Consider the following 12,643-nt stretch of genomic DNA (forward strand, 5'->3'; position numbering starts at 1 on the left):
TGACCAGATTTAAATAGAGTTTGGGGATGGTGATTTCTCTAACTTGTTGGAAGATGCTACATTAATACACAATAAGTAGGACGCACCTATGAGCCTCTGCTTCTCAGAAGCTTCTTTTCCAAGCTGAGCTTCCAAGATCCGTAGACCAAGCCTCGTTTGTTTCCTATGTCACTGGACACTCAGGGTTTTCTCCTTCGTTGAAAAGTATTGAACCACCTCTTATCAAGAGAAGTAGGTCCCCACAAAATTGCCTCTGGACCCTCAATCTTTCTGTTGTAATACCAGAATCCAAGTACAATGCCACTCACTTCCACATGTTATCAAAATGAATAAATACTAGATAACCCAGAGTTCACCCTCAGAGACATGTCCATGAGGAACTCCAGACATTTTGGATTTAGTGTCCCCAGGATTAAATCCCACAGTGTCAACAGAAGCTTATTTTTCCTCTTTGGCTCTTTCCCTCCTGCACCCAATACCACCATGTTCTCTAAACTGAAAGTAAGGAACCTAAGAGGCCTAGAATCATCCTTCATTGTAGTCATTAAAATGACTGTCCAATCCCAAAGCTTATGTCTACAAAATATCCCTTCCTGTGCTCTTCTCCATTCAACTTCTGTAACTGCTGCTCAAGTTCTTGATCTTAACACTTTTTCCCTGGTCTACTCTAATCTTTTCCTCAGTAGATTCCTTGCCTCCACTCTCACTTTTGAAGAACTCCTTGGAGACCTGCTCTCCTTAGGATTACTGTCATAGTTCCTACCCTTTCCTACACTTTGATCCCTCAGTAAAGCTTTACGGAGGTGTTTATCACACCCTCTGTCAAAATTGGGTCGTCCATTCATCACCTCAGAACTCTGCCTCTGGTCACATCACTCTTTTTGACATTGTTCCAGGTACTAATAAAAGTCAAATTTGTGTGTTTGAGCTATTTCTATTCCCTTGTCATCTCTGAAATATCGGGGACTATCCCTCTAATTCAACAAATCATTATTCCTATCATCTAAAAAAGTTTTGAAATCTCATATTGTCTGATCACATGTTCCCATACTATTTAGAGGACAGTCAAGAGTTCTTTTCTCTTTCCACCCAATTATACTTTCGATCTCCTCCCCCCACCACACCTGGCCATGCAATTTCCATGGTTACCAGCTCTGATCTTCTGCTAGGCTCCTACTCTTGGTGAGTGTTCAAGGCACACACCTTTGAATTATTACTTTGATTTAAACTTTTTTTTTTTTTTTTTTACCTATTTGATGTACGAGGTGCACAGCCTTTATAGCTCATCAAGTGAATTTCTCTTGGACGGTAAGTTATAGCAAGGCTATACAAAAGTAAAAGGAACTTTTTTGCTAATAGGAATTCATGCAAGTGGATGCTGTTTGATGATAATGAGGAGAGCATTCAAAGCCACTCAAATAATATGCAAAATTTAATAGTCATATCTAGATTTCAGTCTTGGGCATGTAGTCACAGAACTTTATCCCACCCAAACACCCAGATATTTCCACATCTGGTGTAGCTGATAGTACCCCAGAGGTGTTCACTGCGATCTGGTCTTGGCTCTGCAAACTCATGCTATCACCATCACTGGGGATCTGGGCCTATTGCTAGAGCCTATGCAGTTAGGGACCACACTTAAATGAGGATTCAAGTAAACAGAGCTTGGTAAGTGACCGGCGCCTTGTCTCGGCCATACTTACTTGGTGAGGTGGGGGAGGCTGCACCTCCTTCTGCTGACGTGGTCGGAGGCTTTGTGTCTGGCACTGGCAGAGGCACAGGCCTGGCCATCGGTGGTGGCGGCGGCGGTGGCAACATTGGGGTGGGAAGGAATGGGTTGTGCACTTTGCCTTGGCTACTCCCATTGGGCTGTGAGGGCGGGAGCAAAACAAAACATGCAGAAGGAAAAGAAGAAACAGATACCAACTGTTAGCTGCTTCTGAAACCGAAAGACGCATTGGTTATCTCTTATGTAAAATTACAAAGTATTCTAGCTGCTTGAATTCTTCCTTCAGAGCATATAGACAAAAAACTGTTGGGTTGTTCTTAAGGCATTTCACAAAAGCATAGCGTCAGGCACACATGCTCAATGGAGCCTAAACTTATCTCTTGAATTATTCTGACCTTCTCTACCTCCTGCTTCCCTAAAACGACCTGCCAACTTTTGCTTGGAATGTTTCACTTCCGTCTTAACTGCTACCTTCATTGTCATTCTCACGATTATTATTTATTTAATATATAAGTGTTTTATAGGTTGTGGAATTATTCCATACTATCTACTTATACAGATATAATGAAGTTTCCCAAATACATATTTGAAATTAAAAATAATATTTTATTTTCACTCCTCAAAGTTGATATTATATAACATTTAATAAATATGTTAAGTGAACATAAAAAATTTCTTTCACATATTGTATAACATCAGGCACAGAAACTTTAGAATTGAGCTGTCAAAATTCTGCTAGGGAAAAATATCACTTCTAATTTTGATTTAAATTATATAAGCATATGCTATAACAGTCATATTTATTTGGCTGCCTGATGTTAGAACAACCAAATAACAGCTCTTCGACAAAAGAAAGCTCCCCCTCTGAAGAAAGCAATAAAATCCATTTTATTTTCAAGTTTTTCAAAACAGTCCCATGAAGAGAACTGCCTCAAACCCCATAAAACTTTGATCAAAATGCAAAACCGGGAGTTTGACAGTTATATAGGAGAATGTCAGGACTATTTTTAAAAAAGTTAGAAATTTAAAAGTCAGATGCTTGATGCTGGTGATCACTTCAGATCTTTCATGGTCTCCCATGTGGCCTTTCTGACTCCAGACTTTAGTGACACTGTACATGACCAATAATCGCAGCTGGTATTTAGCCTGTTGTCCCGAGTCAACATTCAGGTGAAGGAGAACCAGTTGTCCCAGGCTTTTAAGTTTAAGCTTAATAATTCCACAGAGGCAGCCTCAGCCAGCCCCTCATCCACATTCTCTTATATATTTAGTATTGTTCCTCAAAGACTATCTCGTCTGACAATCAGAATGCTCTGCTTTCTTGCCAGCAAACCTGCCCGTGTGTTATTTCTGAGTGGGCTGAAAGTCCATAAGTGAATGCTTTAGAATAAGCCAAGCAAATGAATACACAAGCAAAAAGAAAAAAGGCCCCATATTGATTTGTTGTCTAGACAGAAATGTATCTGCTAACACATCACCAGACATTAGTCAAAGCTGCCTGTTCTGTCTCAGATATGCAGAATCAGGTATTTCTGCAAGGGAGGAAAAATCGGTGATAGGGCCGTGTGATATAATATTCTAAATTAGGCAGTAATAATGACCTCTGATCTGTGGCTTCACGCAGAGCTCTTAAGAGAAAAGGAAGATCACATTTGGCTTTATGCTGGTCATTATTTACTATTCATTATTATTATTAGTGGCATTGGGATACAGCTACCCAACTGTAAACACTCAGTTCAACTCTGAAATAAAATTTGTGATCTTTAAAAATCACTTTTACGTTTGGAATATTGTCTCAAGTTGTGATTATTTGGTTTATCAGAGAAAAAATGAAAACATTCATTTGAAGCTGTTGAATACTGTTTAGCTCTATACAAAGATAAGTGGGAAAGATAACTACTTGCAGAAATAACAAACCATAATAAACTGTACTTCTAGCATCTTGAGTTCAAGTACTGGTCAACTTGATCTAAAGTGTTAGAAGACTGTATTTTTAAAAAAATATCAACTTAGTTGATCTGAAACATCTGTGCTCCCCTTGTCCCCCTACCTCTCCGTACCACCCCAAATCATTATTTAAAATCATTTGGTCTTTCTATTTTGTTAACTGTGTGAGCCCAAGGGTTAGTGTGCATGAGGTGGAATTATCAGCCCACAGACCTTAGAAGGTTATATGGTTCACCCTTGAGATGATTTATATCCATAAACTTGACAGTTGCAAACTTAACACAAACACTTTTTAAACCCTGGCCAATCACTCTTAGAGCAAGTTAACTTTCCCACAATCTAGAATAAATATGACATTTGCCTGCAGTCCGTCAGCACAACATTAGAGCACCGTGTCACATGGTCAGAAGGTCTCCCCTTGTTATTTTTACATTCGGTTAATATTTCTAAAGAAATCGGAAAAAAAAAAGAGGTCTCCTTACATTGAGGAACCCCACCTGTCCAGCCTGCTGACCAGCATCAGGGCAGACAAGTTGGACAAACTCTTTCAGCGTCTCCTGAGGGTGATAGCGGATGGCTGGGTGAGAGAAGTAAGGCCCGGGCTGCTGGATAATGGGCGATGTCGGGAAATGAAGAGTCGACGGTGTTGCATGCGGGCTTGCTGTAGGAAAAGAAAATGTCAGAGTCATGAAGAGAAAGGCCCGCTTTGCCACAGCATCTAAGCTTGATGCAACATCCTTTTTCCTTTCTTTCCTGACCCAACTCACGGCACTGTTCATTTGGCTGAATTTAACACTGGATAGGTCTGATAGATTTTCTTCCTTAAGGCTCTAAGACAAACATGGAGGTTAGATTAGGGTAGGATTTCAGGCTGTCTTTCCATTTTCAGTGGACATGAGTTATAAAGGCATTAATAATCCTTGGTGAAGCTGAAGATTATTCATTACCTTAAGAGCCTTTTTAATGAAGCAAGCAATAAAAAATGTATTTGGTAGATTAGATCTGATTTAACTGACATTACATATGACAAGTTCTAGTTTGCACATATGGATCCTCTTTCATGCTGAGCTAACCCATAGACAATAATTCATTGTTAAAGCTCTTATACCCCTTTCAAGGAAATTTCTAGGGACTAATACAGGATGAAATTTTTTTGAAGTATGTAGTAAATGATCACTTAATGAACCTGTGCAATTTGGGTGCCTCACTTTACATGGAAGGTTTACGTAGCCCCCCCACCCTTTTTTTGGCCATTTCAAAGCCAAACTCAGAAATGCATAAATATTAGAGAAGGGGAACCCACAGGCTGAGTAGGCAGTGACCCCTGCTCAACTGTGGGCCTTCTGCCCATAAAAATTGATAAAAGAACTCAGACAACTATTACTCCTTTTTATTTGAGCCCTGCTAAATTTTATTTGTACAAGATTACACTAGATTAAAAAACTTATGTGAGCCGCTTGATAATGTTTCTGAGAGAACTTCTGCCCTTGAATTGGAAGGGTGATTGATAAAATCTGCTGGAGAAGAAGAGCAGCATATGGGAAAGACTGGGGACACTCAAACCAGTAACGCCAAGGTGGCAGCTCTTACTTCTCAGTGAGGGCCAGAGAAACGGCTCTCAGATAAAAGCAAGTGAGAATATTTATCTTGCCTTACTCTTTGCAGTTAAGTCTTCAAACTCAGGGAGTCCCTGCAAAGACCAAACAAAGGAATGGCCCAGTTTTCGGGGAGTAAGACTTTCGAGAGTCTTACTGAGAGTGACTCATAAAACTGTAGAGCAAACTAAGCAAGAGAGGCCACACTTCCTACCACTACCCCATAAGCACGGCTGAGGACTGTACAAATCATACATCTCCACTGATACACTGAGCATGGGGTTCTCTGTTCCCTACTGGGATGTCTTTAGTATTGGGGCACTTTCTGACTAATAAGTGAAATGGCTAGGACTTTGAGGTTCAGAACAGTATCTGTAGTTTTTAAAGAGTGAAAATGGGGGTTTGGAGTGGAAGCAATAGTCTATTCCATGCCTTGCAGATGATCTTCATTCACACAACCTTTAATCTATCCAATAAACATTGATGAGTTTCTACTCTGGGCATGGGATACAACAGTGGGCCAACACAGACAAAATTTTATCTTCAATCATACCATTGAGGGCATCTTGGGGTGCCTGGGTGGCTCAGTTGGTTAAGCGACTGCCTTCAGCTCAGGTCATGATTTCAGGGTCCTGGGATTGAGCCCCGCATCGGGCTCCCTGCTCAGCGGGGAGCCTGCTTCTCCCTCTCCCACTCTCCAGGCCCCCCCCCCCCCCCGCCCTGCTTGTGTTCCCTCTCTCGCTGTCTCTCTCTCTCTGGCAATTAAAAAATAAAAAAATAAATTGAGGGCATCTTGAACACAGCCTAGTGAAACCAGAATTCTTGTCATCTTCCATCCTTAATACTTGCTCTTCTTCCAATCTTTCCCGTCTTAGAAAATAGCTTTTCTACCTATTCAATTGTTCACTGTCATATCCCCAGAACAGTGTCTGATACTCAATAAATATTAGTTGAATGTACAATGATCGACTGAATACAAGACTGGTATAGAAATCAAGAACCATACAGACAGACTTAAAACTTTGGTTTTTTTCCCACCTGGCAAAAAGCCAGAGAGTTTAAGGATCCGTTATTGTCTCTGAGTTAAAACCCACAAGCGAAGAAGTTAAATGGCTCTCGTCATCTCTTACTTTGCAAATTGTGCTTTAAAGAACCAAAGGAGTTTTTGTTCATCTAATATGGTATGGTTGTCTTTGCTGGTAGCAAGAAAATTTGACCCCGCACCCTGCATTTGACCAAATAGTTTCTAGTCAGGGATGGAATGTGGCATTTCCCAAACAAGGCTGGGAATGTACTAAGCATAACAAAGTGATACATTGGACTTCTGCAGCTTGTCAAACACAAAGGTGGGAACTCCCTTGTCAAGAGTCCCCAGCAAGCTGACCTTAATGATAAAGTGACAGTGCTTCAGGTGCTCAATGGAAAGTGATAAATGATTGTTTGATTATGAAAAATTGTGGTGGCCAACAGAGAATGCTGCCCAAGGGAAAATTTCACTTGAGTGAAGATCAGGCGGATAATAGTTAAAGAAAGGTGATAGAGGGAAGAATTCAACAGATCTTGGAATCCCTCCTTTAATTGCTAATAAACATCCTAGCCCTCTTTGTTATTATTGCTTAATATGTAAAAGAACACCATTAGCAACTTAAATTTAGACCTTAGTTTCGTTATTATATTTTACTAAAACAATTCACATTTTCCTTGTGGCCCAGAGTTTAACACAAACCTGAGAACACATGGTACTATATGAAATTAATTCTGCAATGACTGACTTATAGGGACCAATTAATTCTTAATTAGCACCAGGAAATCATTTAGCCTGTAGTTTCAAATTAGGCAATTGCTGAGTCTGCATTTCAAAGGGTTATCCCTCACAGCCCTCACTTTCTCATGCCTTGGACTTCTGGTTCAGCCATTAGTTCATTGTGGAACTGGGTATATAAATCATTCAAGATCCTGAGCTTTAATTTCTTCAAACAGAAAATAGTTGTGTTACAGACACTACACAGTCCTGTTAAATATTATTAAATACATGCTATTTCTCTGGATAAACTGCTAGTATTACTCTTTTACTGGACAAGACCTGTGTTCTTTCGTTCTCTAAAGCTCAGGCTTCAGCAACATCTAAATTTGGATTTTCTTATTTCCTAGTTCTTGTTTTCTCTCTTTTATCTTGAATTAGACATTTTCAGTGTGCCTAAGTTTTTGTCGAAGTAGCCTCAAATCATTTTAGAAAGTTTTGTTGGGGTGAAATCAATCACTCACTCAATCTGTAAAATTCATTAAACGTACGTCAAGATCTTCCGATCAGGGGTCCCACAGAAGAGAAACTACCATTTGAGAATTCTAACATTACGAATCTGGCGTGGTGCTAATGCAATGCACAAAGAATGGTCTCAGTCCAGATTTTTGACAGAGAAAAACATCTCTTATGGATGTGTGTGTGTGTGAGCAGTTGACACAATAAAAAATTATAGCACATTATGTAAATGCATATTTAGATCCTTTAAAATGTGCATTATTTACTTAAGAGTCAATAAAGGCTTTTCTCAAGTGGTTACAGTTTATTGCAGTGCATCCATCTGTATCCATGTTGATGTTAATACAATTTTGTGTATTAAAAGGCACTACAAAATTGGCTGCTTCTGGGGTCTAATACTCTTAGTACCCTAGGCCAGGAGCAGCGGAGAGTGTCAGAAACACTCCGTTCTGGATGGATCTCCCTACCAGCTTAAACTTTAACCAGAGGCCAGACTTATTTAAAACAACTGCTGGGCTTTTCACAAACAATACAAATAAGAAGGAAGGAAATTTGATCTGGTTTCTCCGGCTAGAATGGCACTGCCTACACACTCTGAACAAAGTAGCCACAATTGAAGAAACAGGGTGCCAGAATTTCCCAAAGGGTGTAGAGCTCAGTTATTTATTACAAAATGATCATATTACTGGATACTTGAAAAGAAGAAAGCAGGTCAGGCAGGTTGGTTTACTTGTTTGTACTCGGCCCCTGCCCCTCCCTCCGCTTCTTTAAAAAAATTCTCTTGGTTTTGGTTTGAAAGAGGAAAAAGCTAAAAAGTCAACACAATACGTATTTTTTTTTTTAACTTAAAAATGCTTTCTCCCTTAAAGCATGAATGAGGGCTGGGGAAGGAGAAGGTCAAGGTCATTACTGTCTTATTGTGTATTTGGGGAGACTTACTTGATCCAAGTGACTCTTGGTCTGGGTCCTCCATAGGGAGGCCTTATAGACATATAAGTCTAGCTCAAAAAAGATGGTTATCAGGGAGGCACAGCCAGATAGGTTTGGAAACTCGTACTTCATTTTTTATAAATCTTGGGAAAGAAAAAGAGAGAGGAAAGTGATTCCTCCTTACCATTTTTAGCAGTTTTGCCCAAACTCAACCTCCAAGAATTCTAATAACCTTCTAATAACCTTCCTGCATTTTTCGTCAAACCAAAATTTATGGGTTGAATTCTTGTATTTAACCTGACATTGCCTTAATTGCTTTATTCCTTGTCCACGAACCATCACAGACTCTCACAGATTAGACAGAGACTTGGATCCTTTTCACGTGGCTTTCTGGCAATCCTAGAGTCTCTTGCATGGGATGCTGCAAAGAAAAGCTGTCAAGAGAGCAGTGCAAACAATAAAATCTAATCCCCCTTCAGGTGCAGTGTGCTCTTAAGACAGTGTGACACACAGCCTTCTCCCCTCACAGAAGGAATGATCACTCCCAAGCCTTGGCATCTGTAAAACTTCAGTCTTACCATTAATCAACCCTAAGTCAGCAGCAACAGGTGAGAGTCCAAACTGTTCCTGTGTTAGCGCCGTTACCAGAAAAAGCCACCCCTCCCCTCAGCGGTAAGGTGTTCTTCAGACAAAAATAACCATTTCCATAGAGCAATGGTGGCCTTAAGAACTCCTGACTACTCATATTTAGAAGTAAAGACTTTTAACAAGGCAGAACTCTAAAAGGAGAAGAAAGTGGAAGGGAAAAAAAAAAAAAACTACTAAGAAAAAAAAAAAAAATAAAGGCTTCCACAAAGGCAAATGGAATTTGAATTATTTGGGTTGTCAACTGCTATATACTTGGCTTCTTCAGAAATTCAAAACCACCGTATATGACACCACTGTAGCTTACCTAAAGCTGAGAAATCTATCTTAATGGTCCATAGCTATAATTTATAAATCATGCCTGAGTCAGACCTGCCACTCATCAAAGCCCAGGACTTTGGAGTTATGGGATTTGTTTTAACAGAGACACAAGGAAAGGGGAATTGACAGTGGTTTTTAAACCTCAAGGAGGAGGAGCCTTTTCTGAATAACCAACCTTTGACTTGAGGCAAACCAAGGTTTTCAAAACATATAGCATCTATCTTCACCATGGCCGCGATGCATGTGAAAGACCCGGATGTCACAAGAGAAAAACGTATCTGACACTGCATGATACCTGGTAAAGCCCTTAGTATTTTTATATTACTGCTACCGAAGTAACTTTACGTTACACTGCATTTCCAAGACGGTTGGTATATTCTATTCCTTTTGAATTAAGGGGATCCTCAGGTTGGAGATCAAATTCCAATGTCTTCTGGAAAAACAGACAGAGAGGGGGAGGGGGAGGGCGAGGTCTTTTAAAATTTTTATTTAGATCCATTTTCGCTCCTGAAAGACCCTTCCTGTGCTGAGACCCTGTCTTAGAATCTAGACCCGGGGTTGGCACACATTTTCTGTAAGGGCTGGAGAGCAAAGAGTTTAGGCTTTGCAGGCTGCACGGTCTCTGCTGCTATGGTGCAGAAGCAGCCACAGATATTACACAAACAAACGAGTGTGGCCATGTTCCAGTAACATTTTATTTTCGAAAACAGGCAGAGGGCTGGATGTGACTTGTGGGCCATAGTTCGCAGGCCCCTGGCGTAGACCCACATAATTCCTGTCCACCCTCCAGACATCTGCCATGCTGTGCTCGTGAGTTGAGCCCCTTTCACCTCTTCCCTACCAAACCCTGTCCTTGACCTGGTCCACCTTTCTGCTGAAGACTCACCTTTTTGAAGCTTTCAAAGCAATCTGCTTGCCTTCTGTATTTCCACTAACTAGCCATTGTCGCTCTTTTTCTCTTTGATGGGAGTTTGTACCTTTGGCCTACCTTCACCCACTCCTGCTCCCACCGCCCCCCCCCACTATAGCTCTTTGATTGTCCCTCTTCACCATTATTTAACCTGCTTTGGTCTGTGCTGGTTTCCCACACCTGTGTGTGTACAATTTCAAGTTAAACACAGGAATCCAAAAAAAGTAGAGGTACAATATGAGGACTGTGGGCTTTAGAGTCTGATAGGTACAGATTTAAATTCTAAGTCTTTCACTTACCAGTTATGCTTTAAATTTCCGAGCTTCTCTGTGACTCGGTTTTGCCATCTGTACAGTGGGGCTAATAATACCTCAAGACTGTCGTTAGGATCCAATGAGACAAGTATATAAGACACGAGGTGTAGTTCCTGACCATGTGGGTAAGTGATCCATAAATAGCTTCTTTTATTGGTAATACTATCATAAGTAAGGATGGGGATGTGGATGGGAGATAAATAAATTGAAATCTGTTGCTATTTGCTAAGACTTGTTTGGATTACAGAATACACAAGGGGAAAGGAATATTAAGTAAGAGTAAGAAGGACCTGCTGCTTATCTGTCATTTGGACAAATGAATACATAAATATTGATGAAAGAGTAGGTACTATCGGTATGGACATGACAAGAGGGTCTTGAAAAAAAAATCCCTTAACAACAAAATGCAAAACAAAGCAACCATAGCAACAACTCTGATCTAATGGTCATAGACACAATGACCTATAAAGACTGTTTTTGACCAAATATACTTTGAACCTGTACCTTTGCTGAAATCTCAAACTCTGACAAAGTAGAAACTTAGAACTAGGGGGCTGTCTCCCTCTAGACTCTATTTTTCACTTAGATCTACGGTCCTTCAGTGTCCATACTGACCTCCCCCTTTACCATGTAGACCCCTGCTACCCAGGCACGCTTCCAACCTAATCAGAATCTGAGCATGTCTTCTCCTGCCCCACCCCCACAAGCCCAGATATGATGGAAATTTCTATCATTCCCCTGAAAGGCCCACCATGTCAGTCTTTGGGAGTTGCTGATCGGAGATCTAATACATGTTATTGCTAGGAAAAAAAAAAGTTTTTAGGGGCTCCTGGGTGGCTCAGTCGTTAAGCGTCTGCCTTCGGCTCGGGTCCTGATCCCAGGGTGCTGGGATCGAGCCCCGCATCGGGCTCCCTGCTCAGTGGGAAGCCTGCTTCTCCCACTCCCACTCCTCCTGCTTGTGTTCCCTCTCTCGCTGTCTCTGTCAAATAAATAAATAAAATCTTTAAATAAAAAATTTAAAAAATTTAAAAAAGTTTTTAAAGAAGACCTGGAGTACTTTTAAGGAAAATTTTCTAATTATTATTATTTTTTAAAAATTTCTAACTGGATTAAGGGACTTTTAGTTTTGTTTCTGCCACTACTTTGCTTATAAATACGGGCGACTTCTTTCTCTTCTAGATCTCTGATGCTCACCTAGCTTCGCATTCCAGTGGAACTCTGTCTCTGGGATTACAGTTACAAATACTCAGTACAATTGATCCATAGTAATAACACTGAAATCTAAAATATCTGAAACTAGGGAGCATGTGCCCTTTAAAATACATTATTTTTTAAATGTTTCTGAGATATTAAGTTATAGAGTATTTCTGGACACAGTCTCTATGACATCCCGGCTTTGGGAAGGCTGTAATTTTTAGAGTTTTAAAATCCCGAAGTGTGCTTGTTCAAGCTCTGTGAGATAGTGCTCCCGCCTTTGGATCCTGACACGACCTCCTCTCTGAATACGCCACATCTGCACACTACTTGCCTAGGCCGTCATGATGGCTAATGTGAAATATGTTCAAATGCCCCACAACAGCAATGATTATCGGAAATATGAAGAGGGACTGTTTCATAAGCAAAGTGGACAAGAATCCCATTCCATGAAGGGAACTTGAGCTTCTACGTTATCTGCAAGCAATGAATGCTAAGAAATAAGAGATGAAGAATAAGAAACATGGCAAAACACTTGAGAAAAAAGCAAGCCCACAGACTGGGTGATCACAGAGCTGAACAGAAATAGGCAGGGAGTCCTCTCACAACGTGTTGGGATTGTACCGGAATTACAAACTGCAGTCCTGCAAAAGAGAGTTTCCAAAGTAAAGTCTGTGGAGATGCTCCAGCCTCTCAGAGGATGACTGGAAGTTTGTGTTTGCTGACGTGAAAAAAAAAAAAAAAAGGCAAAAAACAAGCAAGTAAACGACAACAAAACCCATGATAAACATAAAGGCG

The 12,643-nt window shown here is 40.5% G+C and overlaps 1 protein-coding gene across 4 annotated transcripts in view; it reads right to left on the reverse strand.

The window, feature by feature from the left end:
• The window catches only part of NFIA (nuclear factor I A), a 360,963-nt gene that overhangs the window by 51,022 nt on the left and 297,298 nt on the right, over positions 1 to 12,643 (reverse strand). For all 4 annotated transcript variants that reach the window (XM_028106853.2, XM_028106852.2, XM_088022399.1 and 1 more), the window contains exons 8-9: positions 4,159 to 4,337; positions 1,704 to 1,869 (exon numbers count right to left, since the gene is read on the reverse strand). In XM_028106853.2, coding sequence (XP_027962654.1) covers positions 1,704 to 1,869; positions 4,159 to 4,337 — 345 coding nt within the window. The remainder of the gene's footprint in view (positions 1 to 1,703; positions 1,870 to 4,158; positions 4,338 to 12,643) is intronic.

This window comes from Eumetopias jubatus, unplaced genomic scaffold (assembly GCF_037043125.1).
Source record: "Eumetopias jubatus isolate StellerSeaLion01/CBP00866 unplaced genomic scaffold, mEumJub1_p1.0 scaffold_4, whole genome shotgun sequence".
Classification (NCBI taxonomy): domain Eukaryota; kingdom Metazoa; phylum Chordata; class Mammalia; order Carnivora; family Otariidae; genus Eumetopias; species Eumetopias jubatus.